Source organism: Hemicordylus capensis, chromosome 5 (genome assembly GCF_027244095.1).
Source record: "Hemicordylus capensis ecotype Gifberg chromosome 5, rHemCap1.1.pri, whole genome shotgun sequence".
NCBI classification, from domain to species: domain Eukaryota; kingdom Metazoa; phylum Chordata; class Lepidosauria; order Squamata; family Cordylidae; genus Hemicordylus; species Hemicordylus capensis.
This window is the reverse complement of record NC_069661.1, coordinates 79,223,275-79,246,400: the sequence shown is the minus strand read 5'-3', so window position 1 is coordinate 79,246,400 and position 23,126 is coordinate 79,223,275. Positions and strand designations below refer to the sequence as shown.

The following is a 23,126-nucleotide window of genomic DNA, read 5'->3' as shown; positions in this document are numbered from 1 at the left end:
ATTGACCCCTCCACACATCGTGGGAGAAGCAGCAGGGCATACCAGAAAGCTATCTTTTTTTCAAAAAAATGCCACAAATAAAGGATTATTTTTACCCTGGACATAATTCAGGCTAAGCTAGAATGTGCAGCAGTAATGGGGCGGGGGGAAGAGAGAAGCAGAATGATGTGTGAACTGGTCCCTGATAGCCCGTTGTGACTTAGGGGTAAGACCAGCTGATATGTGGACTCACACCCTCCATTCCAGAGGAGATGCGGACTAAAAGCCATGTGTGTAAAAGTCCCTGGTGGCAGAAGACTGATGGCTGCCATCATTTCTGGAACTACAAGGACAACACTACATTGTATTGTTCCGCTGGGGGTTTCTTCAATTCCACCCAGAAGCCCTTGTCAAAACAACACTATATTATCATGGAGCATCATTCCTGGGGGCTTCTAGAGAGAAAGAAGGCAGCCGCCACGCCACCCTACTACCACTTTTCAGTACTGGTTTTCTGACAGATCGGGAAAGGGGTGAGTTTATCACAAAAAGCTGGGACTGGCCAGCAGTGGTACTGTGGAAATCTCATAATGTCCCTGCTGGCTGTGTCACCTGCATGTGAGATCATGATGGGGAACACAACAGGAGTCTGTGAGAGTGTCTGGGTGGTGAGTAAGCTCTTCCCTTCAGTTTATTTGCAAACTTGCCCCAAAGTGCTCTTTATTATCCAGGAATATTGTCTGGACAAGCCCCGGGATATTATTATTATTATTTACATTGCTCTTCCTCCAAGGAGCCCAGAGTTGTTTCTCCTCATCCTTAAGTTTCTCCTCACAACAACCCTGTGAAGTAGGTTAGGCTGAGAGAGAAGTGACTGGCCCAGAATCACCCAGCTAGTACCATGGCTGAATGGGGATTTGAACTCGGATCTCCCAGGTCCTAGTCCCACACTCTAGCTACTACACCACGCTGGCTCTTTAAGGATAGAAGTCAGACACACATTCCTGGAGTGCCAGAGTGTAAGCCACCACTGAAAAGGCTGCCACGTATTTCAGATGGACTGGACATCTAGAGCAGGACTTCTAAGGAAGATTTTAATGTGCAGGAAGACTTACATGGGAGAAGGCAGTCCAATGTCTAGCATAGCCCATATTCTTTCCCCCCCAACATCTCTTTAAGAACTGGCTGATATGCAGACATTTCATATGTGAAGATTTTCCCATCCTTTAATCGTCACACGAGTTCCACCTGCTACATCATTGTATTCCAGGAAGTTGCCAAAGGAATAGATAATTATTATTTCTTGTTTACACAGTCAGACAGGTGTTATTGACTGGTTTGTTTTGTCCAGACATCAAGTCCTTCCCAAGGACCTGGGATGGCTAAATTTTGTTGTCAATTGTTATGGATATCGTCACAGAATATAGGCTGTTCCCAGTAAAGCTGCTTTTTGTAATTGGCTGATGGTGATTTCTGTGACCCCTATGGTGTTGAGGTGCTCTTCAAGGTCTTTTGGAACTGCACCCAGGGCGCCAATGACCTCTGGCATTATTTTGGTCTTTTTCTGCCACAGCCTTTCAGTTTCAATTTGTAGATCTTTGTATTTGGTGATTTTTTTCTATTTCTTTTTCTTCTATTCTGCTATCCCCTGGTATTGCTATGTCGATTATTTTGACTTGTTTTTCTTTCTTCTCAACTACAGTTATATCTGGTGTATTGTGTGGCAGATGTTTTTCTGTTTGTAGTAGGAAGTCCCATAATATTTTTACATCTTCATTTTCTTCCACTTTTTCAATTTTATGATCCCACCAATTTTTGGCTACAGGTAGCTTGTATTTTTTGCAGATGTTCCAGTGTATCATCCCTGCTACCTTGTCATGCCTTTGTTTGTAGTCAGTCTGTGCGATCTTTTTACAACAGCTGATGAGGTGGTCCACGGTTTCATCTGCTTCTTTACAAAGGGGGACTTGCTGTTTGTTGTGGATTTTTCTACTTTTGCTCTTATTGCATTTGTTCTTAGTGCCTGTTCTTGCGCAGCCAGTATTAAACCCTCTGTTTCTTTCTTCAAGTTGCCATTCTCAAGCCATTGCCAGGTCTTGGTGATGTCTGATTTTCCACTTATATTGTGCAAATATTGACCATGCAGGGGCTTATTTTTCCATTTTTGTGCTCGGTTCTTGTGTTCTTTCTTGTAGGCCTGTTTTTTTTTTTCATTGGTGTTGAATAGTTTTGCATTATTGACCATTTTCAGTGCATCTTCTTCACTGTCCTTGATATATTCTTCAAGGCCTCTTTTCTCCTCCTCCTACTGTTTGATGGACTTGCAGCATTCCTCTTCCACCTGAGCTGCGAGGGAGGTAGAGCCTATCTACATCACTGCAGGGGTGCAGAGCATGATTGATGGTAATGATTTTCCTGGTCTTACGATCTAGCGTCTCTAGCTCTGCCTGGGTCCAGTCTATTATTCCTGCAGTGTATCTGATAACAGGTATAGCCCAGGTGTTTATGGCTTGTATGGCGTTCCCACCATTGAGTTTGGACTTTCATATCTTTCAATTTACTAGCATCTGATCTAAGCCTGGAGATTTTATTTTCTAATCTAATCTTCCATTTAGGTGATATACTACTTTCTATTTTACAGGTCCATTGATCTTATATCCAAGCTCTTGTGTTGTTATTGTTGCTGCACTGTACATTAGTTGGTTTGTTTCTTGCAAATTATTGGTTGTTATTTCTGCAAGTGCAGCATTGACATCTTTTAATACCTGAGCAAGTTGTTTTTTGGCAACTGTTTTTAGAGCTGGAAGTCAAACCCTGGTGGTTGTTTGGTTCATGTGCTCAGTTATGTTTTTGCTTTAGTTCTTGTTGCTTTTCTGTTAAACGGCATTTGGGTTTTTGAGGTGAAGGCAAAGGGGAGGTTGCGTGGTTTTGATTTTGAAACAGTTCAGCAACAGTGGCATCCTCGATTTCCGACACCTCCTCCACCTGTGCCTGAGCAACTGCTTCAGTTGGTGGTAATTCTTCTTCCATATCTTGAGCCTGTGTTGCTCTTTGCAGTTCTTCCAGCTCAGCTCCTGTGAATACTTTATTTCTTATTATGAATCTTCTCTGGTCTGCTAGCCTTTGTTCTGTTATTTCTGTATCTGGATGATGATGATGATAATAATAATAAATATTATTTCTATACTGCCCTTCCAAAAATGGCTCAGGGAGGTTTACACAGAGAAATAATAAATAAATAAGATGGATCGCTGTCCCCAAAGGGCTCGCATTCTAAAACGAAACATAAGATAGACACCAGCAACAGTCACTGGAGGTACTGTGCTGGGGCTGGATAGGGCCAGTTACTCTCCCTCTGCTAAATAAAGAGAATCACCATGGTAAAAGGTGCCTCTTTGCCTAGTTAGGGTGAAAAGTTGGCCCATTCCCCTTGCATCTGGACAATCATTATCCATGGCTGCCTAATGATAAGGTCGAACAGAATCTATTTTACACTGTTAGCTGCAATGAGATCTAAAAAACGTATGATTCTCTTTCTGTCTGCCTCCAGTCATATCTCCCTAGTGCATCCCAAATAGAAGGGCTTTCTAGCATTGACACAGCAAACAAGCCATGGGCAGTCCTTGGAATGTAATGGAAAGCCATGCCTACTATGCTTAATGAATTTAGAAATGCAGCAATTTAGGAATGTGCATTCACAAGGAATGCTGAAACGCATGAATTTAAAAAACCTTGTTTTGTCATATTCTCCTCTTTCTCTTTAAAGCTGCAAATATTCATGGTGCCATTCCATTGATTTGATGATAGAAAGAATAATTTATCATAACACTTCATAGCACCCAAGAGGAATTGCATTATCATAGCATCCTTTTCTGTGTTTTCCGGTGGCGGGGTGGGTGGGAGAGACAGCAGTCATTCCTAGTTTTCTGACTTGACCATGCATTTCTAAAACTGCAAGTATGCTTGGTGACCTGAAAAGAAATTCCACAGAGATATACCCAGAGCTGATCAGATATATATTCTTATTAGACTGGGCCAGTCTAGAAATGCATGCCATTAGCTGTTGCCCAAGCAAGTAGGCAGCTCAACTCTATCTAGATCTGTGTATCATTTGGAACTAGCCCAATAATCCCTAGACAGCCTGTCAAAATTTAAATCTTAAAACTGTTGCAGCAAGCCACGTTCTACCCAAGATTTCAGAGTGGTGCACTATGCAGCCCAGTTGGGTTTCCATACTATAGCTTTGAAAACTATCTGTAAAATATTGGATAAATTAATATGTTATACCCTAAGGCTATGTTCTGTGCATACGTTTGAATGGCAGCTTACTGAACCTAGTGACACTTAGTTCTGAGAAGACATGCACACAGGATCAGGCTTCTACCCAACTGTGAAAACAATTCCTTTATTTGCAGTTTACTAAAGATGTGTAGAAAACAGCAGCAAGTCTGCATGTTTTAGCAAATTGTTTGCACAGTTCACTTCCCTGGTGACTGGCTGCAGGAGCATTGATGATAAACACAGGGATTACATAAAGATCCATATGTTTGCTGCCACAATCGGCAATCACACCTTTGGGTATATGATTCATTATTGAACCTGTCTGCCAAATAAATTTCTATACAGAATGAAAAGAAATATTACTTCAATCAGTCATGCTGCAGATGGACAAGATTTAGTATAATTGAAGCAAGTAGTATTTAAACAAATTTGAATTTAGGTGGTATTGAATACTGTTCTTCAAACTGATACATTTTCTGCCCTCCCTCCATACCTCATGACAAGAGTTATTTTACTTGTCACCTGCTTGTCTGTTAACTGTTAACTGTGTGATAACATGAACATGTTGTCCTATTGACTAACATGGGGGCAGTTGGGATAGTGCCCCCCTTAGGTTTTTTGTTTTTGCAGAATTTTTGAAGAACATATCTACAGGTCACCCCAAGTCTGTTGGTACCTCCCACTTACTTCAGACACTCTAGTTCTCCATCCAAATTCCAGCACTTTCAGAAATAGTATATAGATTACTTTTTTAGAAAACGGATTGATATTGTCACGAGCTTGCCTGATGGCTGACACCTAACCAGAGATTTATGCCACAGGGGGGCTGGTAGCTCTGGTTTCAGGTTTCTTGCATAGAAAGCACGGGCCACAGGAATCAGAATGAAGAGGCCTGGAGCTCAAGGTCGCAGAAGCTCCAACAATGGTGCAAGCCCAGCCGATGCGTTGTTTCCAGTGGTTGTTCACCACCCACGCCACCTGATTTGTAGTCCTTGGCCTTCTTTAATGCTCCACCCCTGCTGGCTGCTTGAGATTCAGTGTCTCTTGCTGCCTCCCGAGGAGACGCTGGCTTCTTCCCAGTTCCTTCACTTGCTGTGTTGCCGTCTTTCTTGTCTGCGTTCTTGAGGACACCTCCAGCTTGCCCTCTGGCTCGGGGTCTGACCCTTTACCCCCAGGGTCCCCTGGACCTGACAGACCTTCCTGTGCCGAACATTCACCCTGGCCCATCTCAGCTATCTCCTGATTCCCGACATCAGACTGCGCTCCTTCAGGTGTCTCCCTACCTACTCGAAGGCTGCCTGCCTCCCACGCCACCTCACTGTTCTCGAGCAAGGGCATGACAGATGTTGAATATGCTTCAGATTATTGCATTAAAAGGAAGGCTATTTTTAAAAATCAATATATATCAAAAAGAGTAATAGATTTCACTTTGAGTATTATTACATTCTAAAATACTGAATTATGTCATTATTAAAACAAAGTTGGTTAGACCTCTATGTGAGAGTTCACAGGCCTAACAACATGCTAAGGTTGGAAATTTTTCCTTGACAGATGCAGTGTGTCTTAAACAGTAGTACCATAGGTAGAAATGAAAAACATACTGTTTTTTCTTAGCTTGAAGATGCTGTAACTGTAAGATCTTTTGAATTTCCGGTTGTCATGTAGCTCTTAAATCACAGAACCTCTACTAAATATGTGGCCATGATAAAGATCATAATTAAATGGGGGAAAGGAATGATATTTTTAGATTATATCAGTAGTAGAAATAGCTGTTTTCAAAATTCTGAATTATCATCCATTACCAGCATGGCAACTAACTATTACACTTTTTCTCCTCTAGTTTTTTTGCCCACAAAAGGAAGGCAAGAATGAAAACCAACAGTCTTTTTACAAATCTCTGCAAGATTTTATATAGCAGAATTTCTGAAACTCTATTGTGGACAGTTTTGATTATCAGCAGATGGAGTACCTTGTAGAGACACCATTGCAACAGTTGTGGCTACACAAATGATGTTTTTAAAAACTGATCCAGAGCCAATACAGAAATTAACCTTAACTCAAAGCTGTCTGTACACTGAAATGCAAACACAGATGTACAATGCTTGTACATCTGAAGGTTTTACTGTTCCCGTCAGTGGAAGGAGTAGTTCCATTTGTGCAAATGAGTCTGTTCTATTCAGTGAAGATAAGGGGTGGGGAGGATCTTTATCTTGCTAAGACTCTATCATTCCCTTTATCCTTTCATATAAATGTTTCTTCGCTTTGTAAGACTAACTCAATAGCTGTGTATGCTATTTCATGCTTTAATAGGCATGAAAGAAACCCGATCATGAGCTGAACCAGAAAATCTGAGTTGTGTTTTTTTTTAAGTTTTATCTTCCAAACTTAGCTATCTATGTGTTTGGATTTAATTCTGTTGTTCTATTTCTTCAAGAATAATGGCTATAGCTCTGAACTTGGTTACTTCCATAATTACACTGATACACACATTCTTTTTCCTTGTGGTAATCTTTCCCAATTTTACCATAGGCTTAGCTGCAAAACAGACCACTCAGGGGTGACTAGAATGGGGGGCAATGGAAGCAAGTGTCCCCTCAGACAAATAGCCCCCCACCACGTGTTTCAGAAACCTAAAACGTGGGACACAGCTTGTGCATCCATAAATGCACTTTCCCCTTTCTGTGCCAGCCCCCTGCCCCAGTTTCCTGTTCTCTTCTGGTGCAGCCATTGCTCTTTACAAAGTTACTTTGTAGTGTAAGCTATTCTGTATCCCTGAAGTAGACGAGGTAATCTGAAGTTATTATGACTCTTACTTAAGAGACTTCTTTGCTTCCCTCCAGTCCACTTTCCATTTACTTAATTGGCCACTCAGCTTCTTTTCTTTTTCCTTTACCTTGCCTCTTTACAACTCTTTCCCCTGAAGTTCATAAAAACATAAGGACAGCCCTGCAGGATCAGGCCCAAGGCCCATCTAGTCCAGCATCCTGTTTCACACAGCGGCCCACCAGATCCCACTGGAAGCTTACAGGCAGGAGCTGAGGGCATGCCCTCTCTCCTGCTGTTGCTCCCCTGCAACTGGTACTCAGAGGCACCCTGCCTTTGAGGCTGGAGGTGGCCTATAGCCCTCCAACTAGTAGCTGATGATAGACCTCTCCTCCATGAAGTGATCCAAACCCCTCTTAAAGCCATCCAGGTTGCTGTCTGTCACCACATCTTGTGGCAGAGAATTCCACAAGTTGATTATGCATTGTGTGAAAAAGTACTTCTGTTTGCTGGTCCTAGATTTCCTAGCAATCAATTTCATGGAATAACCCCTGGTTCTAGTGTTATGTGAGAGCTAACCACTCTTAACACTTAACTGCTTTTCTCCCCCAACAACTACTGATCTAGTGTGTAGCCGTGCCCTTTACCTACTGAACCTTCTTAGCAACCAGAAGAACCACATTAACCTTATTTTTAATCTTAAGATTAAATATTAATCTTATTTAAAGATTAAATATTAATCTTATATAAATATTATTATTTAATCTTTCTTTCCTGGGAGTCTTCAGAAAGCTGCTGCAATGGAGTGCCACTGCCTAAAGGGGGCTGCAGAACTAGGGTGATTACTAGCTGAGTATCAAAGCACTTACTCAATCAATCAAAAACATTGCTTTATGAGAAACACAAAAGAATTATGAGATGCACTGTAGGGCTGATCCAAGACAGATTAATATTAATGAACATTTTTGATAGCTTAGAAAAGCTTCCCCCTTTTGGTGGTTTGGCTGGCTTGCTACAAACAGGGCAAAAGTCAGGGGTGGGTTAAAGGAGAGGTAGGAGAGGCGGCTGCCTACTGTGGCAAAGTTCCTGCAGTGGCACTTTTTGGAGTGAATAATGTTGGGTGTGTGCACCTCAGATTTGTTCTAATATTTTCTCCCCTGTGAGTGAGAGGGAGTGACTTTAAAAAAAAAACAACCCACAAAAACCTGAATTTGCAATGCATGCTGCATGAGGCGGAGTTGATGGCGGCACATGGTTGGGCGAGCGGGAGCCATCCTGAAGCCAGGGGGAGGGAGGGGTTCAGAGACTCGGGCATGCATGCTAGTGCACATGCGCGCACACACTCTCACACACAGAGAGGCAGGGGGTCTGTGGGAAAGACACAACCAACCTGCTGTTGGACGATGAACCAAGCAGTCAGGCAGCCACGGCCTGTATCGTATTTTGGAATTTGGGGATTGGGACGCACACATAATTTGTCGGAGGCAGGCATGGAGCCTGACCGCCAGCGGCCCGTGTGCGGCCGCAGCAGTGGGCTCACTCACCCCACCCCCTGCATCTGATGTCCGACGCGGAGGGCATGGTCGGGAGTTCGGCCGGCCCTGCATTCGCAGCGCTAGCCATTTAACTCCTGGAGGGGCTACACTAGAGTGGGGCTGGCGCTGTATTTGCAGCACAGCCAGGAGCAGCTCTTCCCTGCCTTAAGGCAGAGACGAGTTGCTCCTGGCCGCACCACGAACACAGCGCCAGCCATTTAACTCCTGGAGGGGCTGCACAGCCCTTTTGGGAGCTAGACTTGGGCTGGCGCTGCATTCGCAGCATAGCCAGGAGCGGCCATTTAACTCCCGAACGGGGGCTGAGCAGCCCCTACTTGCTAAACCAGCACCCTCACGTCTGACATCAGATGTGGGGGGGCATATCAGGGCCGCGAGGCACGGGCTCTGATTGGGGATGTCCTGGATTCTTTGAACCCGTTCTTCCAATGGTGGCTCTGCCCCTGGTTGAAGGAGAGGAGGGGCTCTATGATAGCAAATGAGATTTTCGATGAGACACCATGAATCCACTCTAATTCGCTATCATAGAATCCACATTCAGAAAACCTCTGAAACAACAGAACCCTGTACCCCATGGGTTAGAAACCCATGGGGGTGGTTGGCACCCTATGTGCACTACACCAACACTCTCTCTGGGCCACCCCAGCACCCTGCCAGTGCACTTATGGGGCTGCTGAAAGCTCCATTATAACTTATGAGGAAAAACCTTAAAGACGCGTGAACTTCAACAATTCGCCAAAAATCAGCCCTCTGCCCAATCCCTCTGCAATTGTGGTGGTAACCTCCACCCATTAGGCAATACCACCCCACCCCACTCTTTTGACCCAGATCCCACATTATGCCCCCATCTGCCCCAAATACACTAAAACTTCAAAAATTCAGCAAAAATCAGCCCTTTGCCCAATCCCTTTGCAATTGGGGTGGTAACCTCCACCCATTAGGCACTACCACCCCACCCCACTATTTTGCCCCTGGGACCCACTTTTTTGCCCCAAATCGATTCAGATTCAGACCCGAATAAATTCAGGTCTGAACCAAATCGGGGGGTGATTCGGGAGGGCCATATTCAGCCACAGAACAGAACGGGGGTGTTTCGGCTCAGGTCCGAGCCGAAACACCAAAAATCCGAATTGCACACCCCTACTTTAAAAGGTGCCTCTGTGCCCAGTTCACAGGGGTTATACCATAGCTAAGAATGTGCTGTTGTTTTTTAAGATCATATGCCTCTAATTTTTTATTCACACCCAAGTTTTCCAGCATACCTCTATGAAGCCTATATCAAAGGAGGGAACACAACAACCTTTTAGACAAACCATTCCTAAGAAGCCAATAAAGAATCTTTGCCCTTCTAATGTCACTAGGCCTGCTCCATATCCTATCAGAAAGATAGGCATCAGGTAGGCTAGAGAGGAGGCGGGGAGGGGGACAAGTGCCCCCTCAGACATGTAGTTTGGCCCTCATCTGACCCCTCATTTCTATTTCAGAAATCTAAGCTAATGTGAGACATAGCTCACCCACCCATAAATGCACTTCACTCCTTCTGTCCTCCCCTCAAATTTTTTCTGGTGCCACAACTGGTAAGCATACATTTCATGGGACTGGTATGGCCTCAAAATAATCATATGTGGCCAAAATTTTCATACCATGTTTCACATCATGGACATCACAAGTTCAGAACAACCTGGCAAGATTTTGGTTCTTCACAATGAACCTCACCACCCATTGAGATCATCAGGAGAGGTTCGTCTACAGTTGCCACCGGCTTGTCCGGTGGCTATCCAGGGATGGGCCTTCTCCGTTTCTGCCCCCAGCCTTTGGAATGTGCTTCCTGCTGAAATAAGAGCCTGCCCATCTCTGACAACTTTTTAAAAAATCTCTAAAGACACATTTGTTAACCCAGGCTTTTAATTAGTTATTGTTTTAATAGTTTTTAACATTGTTTTAAAATTTTTAATTATTGTATTCTTTTAACCATTTTATTTTGTTGCGATTTGTATTATTTTGTTGTAAACTGCCCAGAGACACAAGTTTGGGGTGGTATACTAGCTAATGACAACAGACTCACCTCAGTCTATGGATAGCTGTTTATCCAGAGTTCCTTAGGCTTGTAGAGGGACTTCTGAACATAAGAAGATAAGAACAGCCCTGCTGGTTCAGGCCCAGGCCCATCTAGTCCAGCATCCTGTTTCTCACAGTGGCCCACCAGATGCCACTGGAAGCCACAGGCAGGAGTTGAGGGCATGCCCTCTCTCCTGCTGTTACTCCCCTGCTACTGGTACTCAGAGGTATCCTGCCTTTGAGGCTGGAGGTGGCCTATAGCCCCCCGACTGGTAGCCTGATACACCTCTCCTCCATGAAGTTATCCAAACCCTTCTTAAAGCCATCCAGGTTGTTGGCTGTCACCACATCTTGTGGCAGAAAATTCCACAAGTTGATTATGCATTGTGTGAAAAAGTACTTCCGTTTGTTGGTCCTAGATTTCCCGGCAATCAATTTCATGGGATGACCCCTGGTTATAGTGGTATGTGAGAGGGAAAATAATTTCTCTCTCTCCACTTTCTCCACACCATGCATGATGTTATAGACTTCTATCATGTCTCCCCGCAGTTGTCTTTTTTCTAAACTAAAAAGCCCCAGGTGTTGTAGCCTTGCCTCATAAGAAAAGTGCTCTAGGCCCCTGATCATCTTGTTTGCCCTCCTCTGCATTTTTTCCAGTTCTACAATGTCCTTTTTTAGATGTGATAACCAGAATTGTACGCAGTGCTCAGTGTGGTTGCACCATAGTTTTGTATAAGGGCATTATAATATTAGCAGTATTATTTTCAATCCCCTTCCTAATAATCCCTAGTATGGGATTGGCCTTTTTCACAGCTGCCGCACATTGAGTCGACACTTTCAACGAGCTGTCCACCACGACCCCAAGATCCCTCTCCTGGTCAGTCATTGACAGGTCAGATCCCATCAGCGTATACTTGAAGTTGGGATTTTTCATCCCAATGTGCATCACCTTACACTTGCCAACATTGAACCGCATTTGCCATTTTGTCGCCCACTCCCCCAGTTTGGAGAGATCCTTTTGGAGCGCCTCACAATCTGTTTTGGATTTCACTACCCAAAAGAGTTTGGTATCGTCTGCAAATTTGGCCACCTTGCTGCTTACCCAGTGTGTGTGTATGTGTATGTATGTATGTATGTGTATATATATATATATATATATATATATATATATATATATATATATATATATATACCCACACACACAGAAACTGGAGCTTCCTTTTCCCTGCTAACAGAACAAAAATCCCCTGCTAACAAAGCAGAGAGGGACCTTTTAAAAGTGGTGATTCTCTTTATTTAACAGGGGGAGAGCAAATGGCCCTAACCATCCCCATCACAGCATCCCTCCAGTTGCTTTTGCTGGTGTATTTCTTCTTTAGATTGTCAGCCCTTTGGGGACAGGGAGCCATTTTATTCATTTATTTATATCTATGTAAACTGCTTTGAGAACTTTTGTTGAAAAGCAGTCTATAAATATTCATCGTATTTATATTTGTTTGTTTTTTCTTCCAAGCACAATGCCTTGCACTGTGCTAGAGGTGTCTCATAGAATCCCTTTAATTTCAGGACTATCTTGTTGTATCAATGGGGTGTTGCTTCCAGTGGGAGAGGCCTTGGGCCTTGGAGTAGGTGAGCCAGGCAGTCGTCCAGAGACTCCTAACTGAAGGGGGTGCCAAGCTGAGCTTATTGGTTTGCTGTTTGTTGAGTACACTGTCTGTAGTGAGCTAAAGAGAGGAAAAACTGATACACTAACTAACTGGTGGGTGGGTGAGTGGGTTGGTGCTGAAGGCACTTCTTGCCTGGGGCACTATTTATCCTAGGGTTGGCCCTGACTGTATGTATGGTGCATCTTATGTGGCCCTTTGGTTTCCAACTCATATATTTTAGTTACTTGTTTTTACTGAGACAATGGTAATGGCTTAGATTAGCACCAAGCAAGTTGGCTGTGCTTAACTATAGCTAAGAATAGGGGCAAGGCTCCATGGGCTTACAAAGGAGAACTCTGCCTAATCTTAAGCTCCTATTGGTCAGGGAGCTTTCCCAGCATGTTCAGACAAGCTCAGGAATTGCACCCCTGAACTGTTCCCTGTGGGGTACTTGCAGGCTTGCCACAGTTGCCGGGAGCCTTAAATATCAGCCTTTGGACACTTTTTTCTACAGCTCTGGCTATTAGTGCCCAGGACTTGCCTGAAAAATGAATGAAATGTTGAGGGGGGCAGTTAAAACCCAACCGAGAAATTGAAGTGCTTTTCGCCTATAATGAAACTGAAAACAAAAAGACTGTTTTGGCTCAACTCTGCACCTGGCCCCTGCTAAGCTGGTAGCTGGAGTACTACCCTCTGGCCATCTGCTGTGTTAGCACTGAAGCAAATGAGGAAGCAGGCCTGCAGCTCCCTCCTCTGGCCAGCTACTTTAGTGACCCAGAGACTGGGAAGCCTGGGCCCCGCTGCTTAGAATCTCCACTTTGCGAAATTTACACTCTGAGAATCCACGTGTTGTAATCATGGAAAGTAGATATGAAAAGTGCAGTAAACCATTCACTGTAGTTTTAATTATAGTATCCAGTTCCACCAAGTTTGGTTGAAAAGGATTAAAGCTAAAGCTGCTTGTGGGTGCTGATGGCATGCAGCCAATGTGCTCATCCAAGTTTGAACAAATGGTAATGAAATTAGAAGGTCAGAGGATGTTAGATATTTTGTTCAAGCAAAGACTCAAAAAAAGAAAGCAAAGACTCAAAGCAGCAAATATCTGTTAAAATATTATTGAGACAAAGAACAAAGAGCAAAAAAGATGGGGAAATGAGCAGAAGAGATTCCCTTAAGGCCCGGTACAGCAGAGAAAGCAATAATTTTGTTTATAAAATGAAAAGTGGTGCGTTAGTTTGATTTGGTGACCTTGACAAAATTAACATGACTGTTTAAATTACGCTATTGAAAATACTGCCAGCTTTTGCTAGGTTCATCACACACACCTATGAAATGACAAATAATGCCTCATATACTGTTGGCTTTCATGTGGGTGCAGAGACAATTTTGTTGTGAAACTGAATTTTAAAATCACCTTTGTGGTAACATTTAAACTAACTCAAAATCATGTACAGAATCTCAAATAATGTCACTGAACATGAATAATACCACAAAAGAACAGCAGGGGAAGTCATCTCTGAACTCCCAAATGCAAGGGCAGATTGCAGTGAACATCATCATAGACTTCATTACAGAAAGTGCAAAAATTGCCTCAGGGCTTTTAATTCTGCTCTGATGACTCACTGACTAGTTTCTAAAGTTAGGAACACTGTCAAAATGTATCAGGTGAACATTTGTTCTTGACTATTAGTAAATATTTTTGGAACATGAACAAGAGAAGTGCTGGACATTCCTTTTCTAAAACACTGTTAAAATAGGAGGAAAGAAATAGTAGAAGCCAAGATCTGAAAAATACAGCTACTGAGGTAAACTAGGGCGTACACTGTGTCTATTCCAGCTTCCAGAACCCTATGATTCTAACACTTAGGGACAGAAACATAAACCATCCACTTGCTATACAATTGCAATGGCTAGAGGCATTCTAACCCCCGGACCTTGATGCCCTGCCCTGCTGCGCCGAACCTCCATTTTTTGAAAATTCAACCACCGCGTGGCCAAGGGGTGGCTGCCGGGGGGTGACCTGAGCAGCGCCCCCCCCCCAGTGGCACCAGCAGCAGCGACTATATCTCTCAACTGTGTAAGCATGCCTCTTAGTTAGCAAGAGCCGCTGGGCCAAACGGACTGGCCCAGCGCTCACTCCAGTCGCTGCTGCTGGGGGGTGCTGTTCAGCAATCCCCGTCCCAGCAGCTACTCCTCGGCCATGCGGCAGCTGAAATTAAAAGGGAAAATGGGAGGTTCGATGTGGCAGGAGGCCCCCCCAAAGTAGGTTTCAGGAGGCCTCGTGGTGAGGGGACCTCATGGCAGGGACGGTCTAGGTCCCATTATTACCGAGATGCGCCCATGGCAATGGCAGATCCTCCATTGCCAAGTATTTTATTCTTCTTCCATTCACCTCCTCCCAGATTGACTGACTCTCCACATCTGCATTCCCAACTGAAAAAGCTCTCTGTGTTATTGCATGTATTTATTTATTTATTTGATTTATATTTGTTCACATGCACTTCCTATTGCTCTTGACTCTCTTCCCACATTGTCATTTGTTACTCTTTCCTCTCTTTGCTGATACTTTGCAGTAACCTCTTTGGGAAAATGAACTTTTTATATATAAAATATGGCCCAATATTTTAAAAGCACATGGATATCTATAGCCTGTCACAAACAATTAAAATTATTTGAAACAAATTGTGCTAGTGTCCTGGTGTTTCCTTTCTGAGAAACTTCAGAAAGGAAGAGGAGAGGGTTCAAAAGACTCTCAGGGCTGCCTTCCTTGGCTAACTGCTCTCCTGGCACCTTGGTCTCAATTTTTGCCTCTAAAATCCGCACTCTCCATCCTCAAGGCTTTGCAAATACCCCTATGCAGCCTTCCCCACTGTGAATCTGCTTGTTGCCCTGGCAACTCATCTTACCCATCCTGGCCATGTGCCAACATGACTTTTGCCCTTATCAGCAATGTGTCTTGTGTGGATTGGGGGAGGCAATTGGTGCATCCAGCTGCATCATGAGTGGGTCCCTACTTAGTGACAGTGGGGTGGGGCTCTTGAAACAAAATGTAAAGCAGAGTAATTAGGAGGATTACAGGAATGGAAACCAATCTTATAAGCAGAGGTTACAATATCCTGATCTGTGCTGTAAAAAATGAATGGGCTTGGGCAACCAAGGTATTAATTAATTACATTTTAATCTCACTCTTCCTCCAAGTGGCTCAGGGTGACTTTGGCTTCAAAACAATCCTGTGACAGGTTGGGTTGAGAGATTGTGACTAGCCCAAGTTCACCAAGTAAGCAAAAAGGCTAGTAGAGATTTGTACCCATGTCTTTTCAGTGAAGCACAAACTACACCACACTGCCCCTAGCACCCATAGATAATCAAAGTAGATTCTAGAAGTGTAAGTGCCAGATCCAGCCATATACCCAGGATGGTCTGATCAGATTTGCCTTCTTTGCCCTCCCCACAGATCTGAAGCCACTGAGTTCAGTGTAGGATCCTAATGATAGTGGAATGCCTGGCTATCAGAATAAGCTAACCAGGCCCCTCAAATGTATTTCCAGAGTTGTAGCTGAAGAGCTTCGCACACTTGTGATTCATGTTATGCAAGAGGTTAGGCTTGAGGTTTTTTCCTTTAAATACAAAGTGAGAACAGAAGACTGAAGCAGAAACATTATTTAGTAATCCTCTTATAGGAAACCAAATTACTTTGGAAGTATAATTCTGCTCTGTGTTTACACAAAATAATACATGCTTAAAGCATTTAAGCCTTATGCTCTGTTTGTAATTAGTATTACAAATCTGTAATCATTTCTTTGCAAATTTGTGAAGTAGTAGGGTTTTTTTTTTTAAAAAGTGATTTTAGTACAGTATTATATTTAATTGTTTAAAAAGGATAAGGTTGAAGACACTGATTAGTTGCGATAAACAATGACTTAAGGGAGATCTGTTCAGTTAAAGGATTAAGATGGTAAAATCCATGTTGTTCAGCTGGATGAAAGATAAGAGCTATCCTGCATAAAACACTGATTTTGTGTGTGTGCTTTTCCTTTAGGATTATAGAGTGAACATCTTTCTCCGTCAGAGCTGGAATGATCCACGTCTTGCTTATAGTGAATATCCAGATGACTCTTTAGATCTAGATCCATCCATGTTGGATTCTATATGGAAACCTGACTTGTTCTTTGCCAATGAAAAGGGTGCCAACTTTCACGAAGTAACAACTGACAACAAATTGCTACGAATTTTTAAAAATGGAAATGTTCTTTATTCCATCAGGTGAGTCAGTGTTTTCCTCCCCTTTTCAAATTGAGACACACTTGGATTTTTAAATATGGTAACACACTGCCCTCCCCTAAAAGAGACACACTTTGTGTGTGTGTGGTGACAGCAAAGGGGCCATGCAATATTATTTATTTATGTATTTGGAGTCATGGAACAGGGAGTTTAAATTCCCCACATTTGGAGATGACGTATAGTGAGTCAGCATGGCAAAGTGGTTGATGTCCCACGGCACACTGGCTGGGAAATGGTGCGATCACTCACAGAGGAAAAGATCTGACTTTATGTGGGAACAATAGCTGACATGATGAGGGAAAATACTGCAAGTAGTCCTATTGAAATTAAAAATTTCAGGCATTTTCCTATCCTCCTTTTGAGGACAATGGGACTAGTTTCAGTAATTTTCTTCATCCTGTCAGCCAATGAATTTAGCGGATTCACAAGTTTATTGGCTCCACATTCCATTTAAGTACATAGTAAAACTGTCATTGCTTTCTTGCATTGTGGATTGTTCACAATGATAGGTATAAGGTCATAGCTGGATTTCTCTTAGTCATACATACTGTATATAATACGAGCCATCTATATATAATACAAGTGAAGTAACTGACAATTGATTCAAATGTCATGGTCCCATATGGAGGCTTATAACTTTGAATTGGCCCTGAAGGTTTAAAGGTCTCATTGCTGCATTTTCTTTTGAATGCAGACACTCAGTGTTTTGCGAAGAGTTTATTTTACTGGTTCTAGTTTTCATTTAACAGACTGAAGCTTAAATGTGGGAGGACAGTGTCATGGTAATAAAAATCACATATCTTCATTTTTCTCTCCACATAGAACAAGTGGAGTAAAGTTTAGATGTGAGTCTATACCAAATTTCTGTCTTCAATATGGTAACAGTTTAGTGATGCAGTAGTAATCCATGTCTAGATTTCCAGTGATGGAATAACATTTGCTTTCTTGCTTTACCAATGATCCACTGCAATATATCCCATATTACCAAAACAGTATTTTCTCACCATAAATGATGATGAAGTAAAGTGAAATAAAATAAAGAGTGTGCAGAATTGCATATTTCCATGATCACCATCATATTATAGCAGCATCATTAAGTCAAACTGACTAAGAAAGATAATAAAATCTTAAATAACTTATTGAGCTGGGTGTTGGTGTTCAAGCTATTCCGCAGGATGCTGGTTCAGGACATGATTGGGCCTGGTTCACATGAACCAGACAGGGTTCTGTTTCAAGATCTTCTCTCAATGGCCCTGCAGTTCCACCTTCACAAGCAGCCAGTAGACTACTGCACTGCAGGCTTCCCTCACAGTATAGCACACAAGGAGGGTGATCAGGAAGTGATTTTCGGTTCTTGTCCTCCCCCCCCCCAACAACCCCTGGTAAGTGCCAGGAATATGTCCCTGACTGCTGCACAACCTCCAGGACATATTCATGGCAGCAAACAGGGCTTTTACAGAGGGAGATAAGTGAAAATTGCTTCCCAATCCCCTTTACCGTGCAGTGTGCTGTGAGGCAAGCCTGTGGTGTGGCTAATCTACCAACTCCCTTTGAGGCTGGAGCTCTTGCTTTCCCTTGTAAAGCTGCAGAGAATGTCAGCCATCAATTCACCCACTCCTCATCAAAGCCTTAGTTTTCCTGGTGAAGAAATAATGATACCTTGGGCACATCTCAGTTAGACAAATCCTGCCTTTATGTGATGTGTGAGACACATTGTTCTTGTTATGGGCTAACAGTTCTTTATCCACTGAGAAATGCATGTGGAGAACATTGAGTTGGAATGTAAAATCTGCATTGATTCCTGCCCTTTACCCCGTGCTGGATATTTCTTGCAAAATTACGTGGTTTTTTCTTTCCAATGTAATGCTCTTCATCTGTAGGTATTCTACCTTTTTATCATCATGGACAGAGAATACCAATGTTTTACTTGTAATAAAGGATTTTCTTTTCTTGGAATAAAATGTCAGCTAGGAAGTGCTGAGTCCTTTACAGTAGCTGCAGTACTACAAACCACTAACATGGACTTTCAGCATTGGCTGTAGCCTACAATATACGATAGCTGAAGCAAGCATGAGTTGCATTGAGAGAATATTGGGGGTGGGGGATGAGAACCCCAAACAAGTTTACTCAGAGATAAGCCCCACTGAGTTCCATGGGGTTTACTTTCAAGTAAATGTTCATAGGAACATCTACTTTCCTGTATATTGCGCTGATTGTATTCATAATACTCCTCAAAGCCTGAATGATTTTCATCTTATATTATATTACATTAGGTATGTCTGCTCAAATGCTACGACTCTTGCTCTTTATTTTGCATGGATGTTTGTATATATAGTCGTTTTGAATGCAAAGGAATTTGTGCTGCTACCCAAGGTACACTTTATAATAGGTGTTTTGTTTTGTTTTCAGATTGACTTTAATACTCTCCTGTCCAATGGATCTCAAAAATTTTCCAATGGATGTTCAAACTTGTATAATGCAGCTGGAAAGCTGTAAGTATGGACACAGAATTCTCATGTTCATATTGCACAGACTTATGGCATCTTAAACTACTAATGAATTGCCATAAGAGTATAGGGAACAATGTTTTCTGATGCTTCATGTTCCACATTGATATTATAAATATTATAGGCTATAATAGAAATAACAGTAATTCTTTTGATGCAGGAAAAGACTACAACATCTCTATGGTGAAAATGCTCATCTCTCCAGTGGCCAAGCCACCACTGAGTGAGGGTGAGCTGTGTACCTGGGCTGTGAGTGCCTGCAGGCCACATTGTCTGCCTCCCACCCCCTAATGGTCGCCCCCACCTTCGCAGCCCCTCGCTGGCACCTCACAACCACTGGACTGTGCTTGCCTCAATTCCGTGCTGGCTTGGCTCTGTTCCCAGTGAGAGCAGGTAGCCTCTTTAGGCAGGCCTGTTCTTACTGGCAGTTGTGATCTGGTGGGCAGATCTGGTGGGCAGGCAATGTGGTGAGTGCAAGGGAGCAAGCAAAGTAGGCAGAGCAGCAAGTGAAGAGGAAAGTGAAGGGAGGACCATGCTTTAGATTATGCCTCTGGGCTGCCTCCAACCTTGCTATGCCACCACATCTCTCGCCTTATAATGGAGCTCTGAAGTGTGCATAAATCCCTTTTCTCTCCCCCTTCTTCTTTGGAACATCTGAAATGACTGTGTTGTGGTGATCTCCAGTGCCTTGCTGAGGATGCGGGAGAGACTGTCAAGTATTACATACAGTGAGGATGTATTTTATTACCAGTATGATCATTTTCCAGCCAGAATGAAATAAGTGAACTGGAATACAAACCATAATATCCACTTGTTTTATGACCTGTTTTCCACAATCAAACTCAGGTGACACTTAAACTATCTGGCCCCATTCACATGTAGTGCCAAACTGGAGTTGAATGTGACAGAGGTTGGAAGTTGTGTATGTTTGAATGTGTGAAACCATTATTTCATTGCAAAAGCTACCTGAGGTTTCCTAGCCAAACTCCAATTTAAAACTTCGATTTGTAGTGAGTTTCACTGCTACATTCTGAGGTTTGAAGATGGCAGCATTACGTCCGGACACATATGCCGACATAACCACGGTTTTGTGCTGTTTCTGGAACAGAAATCATAGAGAGATGGTAATGAAACTGCCTCAAGGGTGATTGGCCTGCACCCCCTAGTTTGGGCGAATGTGAGGAATTTAGTTCAGAAGGGGAGACAGTTCCAATCAGCCTTGATTTGTGCAAGCATGTGAACTCAAGAAAATCAGCTTGAGAGAGAAGTTTGAATTAAATAAAAAAGGAGTGTATTAAAAATAAACTCAGACTAAATTACTATGTGGCCCTAGTTTAAAGGCACTACAAATATGCTAAGAAACAGACTATTGTAAGGCACATTTAGCTTAAAGTTCCAAATTATGTGTAAATTCCCAGGCAGGCTAGAGAGGTACTTTAAGATAGAGGAGCAAGATTTCAGAAATAAGAGAAAGGGATAGATTCAGCTCTGAAGGAGCCGGGCAAGAGGCTATATCACCAGTCATGAAGAGGGGAACACTAAGGTGGTCTGCTGGAGTTTCTTGTTGCAGACTGATGGGGTCCAGAGTGAGAGGCACAAAGGAACACAGATGTTTCGCGGTGGGAGTCCCAGGTGTACGAGGAAGCACACTGGGTCATGGAATTAGGGATACTTATATCACAAAATATGCCTTGAGGGCACTTGTCTTTTTTCCTCCTCTTCTGAATAGGGGAGCCCAGACAACCTTTTTTTGGAATGCATTGTGTCTTAGTCCTTCCTGAGTAGGAATGTGTGTGAATCACCTATGGCATTCAAGGCTGATTGTGATAACAATTGGAGTGTGCAGGTGTGTTTAAAGAATAGCCTGTGCTGGGAAGGGCTTCCCAATAATTCTATCAAGAGTTTCTATGGGCACCTCTTCAAAGTTACATCATTAACTCATCCCTATTGTAATGGAAGCTGCAGATAAGAAACTTGTTTTCTCTGTCTTAAAATCAATAAAAAAGTATGTTCACAAGCACATGCATTCTCTGTGGTACCATAAACCAGACAACTCAGTGAGATTGCTGCAGAGATAACATATGGAACAACAGCGATACCTGGGGTCAGCTTTAAAAGGCAGCCCCACCCAGGAATTCTAGAATAGCACTGCTTTTATTTTTTTATTTTTTGCACAATAAAGTTGGGGAAAGGGGGAACAACCCATTCACCAGTCACTGGCATTACTCATGAGAAGAACCATCCAGCAGGAGCAGTATTGCTTCCAGTCACACTAGAGATTCCTCCTGTGTGATTATGATGGACGCTGCCCCAGAGTGGACCACTCTCTCATGAGAGTGAAAGGCCATAGAAATGCCCATGCACTACTCATGAGGAGAACCATCCTGGGCTACATAGGGATGGGACTGAATCATTAATGTGTGATGATAGCCCTTCTCCCAAGGACCACTCTCTCATGAGAGTGAAAGGCCATTGAGACATGCATGCAGATGCTGCCCAGCCTGGTTGCTCAACATAAGAAAGCCTCAGGGACGTGTACCCTGACAACACCTTTCCCTGTCTTAGCAACTGCTGCAAAGAAGCAGTCCAAGTGGGCCCTTTGCTAGTCTAGTCATCCATTGGCACACATCCATGTTTGTTTTTGCCCAGTACGGTAACCCTACTATCCTGGGATCACTGATAATCAGGGCTCCCATCTCCCATGATTCTTTGCAGCGGCTGATCTGCATACTCCGCAACATCGTCAATACTCCTTGGGAGTATGAAAGGGTTGCCTGGAGATGAGGGGTCATGGAATACAGGTTTATTATTTACCAGACAGAACAGTGGGGGAGCAGGAGCTCTTCCAAGGCCCCCACCAGCCTCACATGACCATTACAATAGATATGCAGTAACCTTTCTCTCACACACCCCAGTGGCCTTTAGGATTCCCCTTTACAAGTTCCTCCAAACTGACCTGTTAATCATTTTGGTCTGGTTCAGTAGCTGAACAGGAGTTCAGCCAAACCTGAGACAGGACAGTCCAGATTTTAACTGAATCAGTCAAATAGGAGGCTCACATATTCCTACCCAATAGACTGACCCCCTAATGAGAGAGCTAATCCCTGGGTGACAAGCCAACACTGGGACAGGAATAAATCTGGATATTTCTGGACAGCCTGCTTTGCTGGGGTGAGTTATCTCAAGAGCATCCTTGGTCACAGTGGACCAGATACCAGAATCCTTTGCCCTCCCTCATATACATATCCCCTCCTAGGAAGTCATCATGATCCCTTCCCAGAGTAACAGAAAAATAGTGCCCTACATCATCCCCTCATTACCAGAAATTGTGCTTGTGCAAGACTGTTTTACTGGGGGCTCTTATGAGAGTGGCAATGCAATTGCTGTCAGAATAAGGGGCTTGTATGCCATTTAAAGGGATTTAAATGCCCCTTCCCTGCTGGGGGCAGGCAGTCCATTCTGAAAAGGCACGATCACACTCATCATGACCCCTTAAAGGTCATGGCCAATAGCTGCCACCCTGCAGATGTTCTGATGCCTTGCCCACAGTCTGGAGATGCGGGAACATCAGAGCTTCCTGGGATGTGGCCTCAGCAGACCAGGAAGAGGGAGTGGCTCCCCTACCCTGAAATCAGAGGTTGCCAGGCTATAGTTGGATGAACGTATATGATGTGATTCATGGTTACAAAAATTAGCCTCCGGTTTTTTCTGCACTCGGTTTGCTGTTACATGTGAATGGGACCTCTGTAATATGCTTAACTTCAGGAATTCAACTGTTCAGGCAGGCTCTTATGCACTTGGTTCTCCTGGAGGCATGCTGCTGGGTTGCCTTGCAGGGAAAGTGTAAAATCACTGCAGTCAACATGATGATATTTCTTAACCACAGCAGCATGCCTAGAGATCCACTTGGATTCAGTCAGGAAAGCAAAGCTGCTCCAGAACATGTGCCTTAAATAGTAATTGTAAAAAAATAATGAGAGCAGAACTCAAGTAAGTCGCTGTGACTTGGAAACTACAGGGCAAACATCAAATCAGATCGAGCTCTTTGTGAATAATTA

At 43.2% G+C, this 23,126-nt stretch overlaps 1 protein-coding gene across 5 annotated transcripts in view; it reads left to right on the top strand.

The window, feature by feature from the left end:
- GLRA3 (glycine receptor alpha 3) overlaps nt 1–23,126 on the top strand; it is a 162,954-nt gene that overhangs the window by 75,248 nt on the left and 64,580 nt on the right. For all 5 annotated transcript variants that reach the window (XM_053255698.1, XM_053255697.1, XM_053255701.1 and 2 more), the window contains 2 exons: nt 16,320–16,543; nt 18,971–19,053. In XM_053255698.1, the coding sequence (XP_053111673.1) occupies nt 16,320–16,543; nt 18,971–19,053 (307 nt within the window). The remainder of the gene's footprint in view (nt 1–16,319; nt 16,544–18,970; nt 19,054–23,126) is intronic.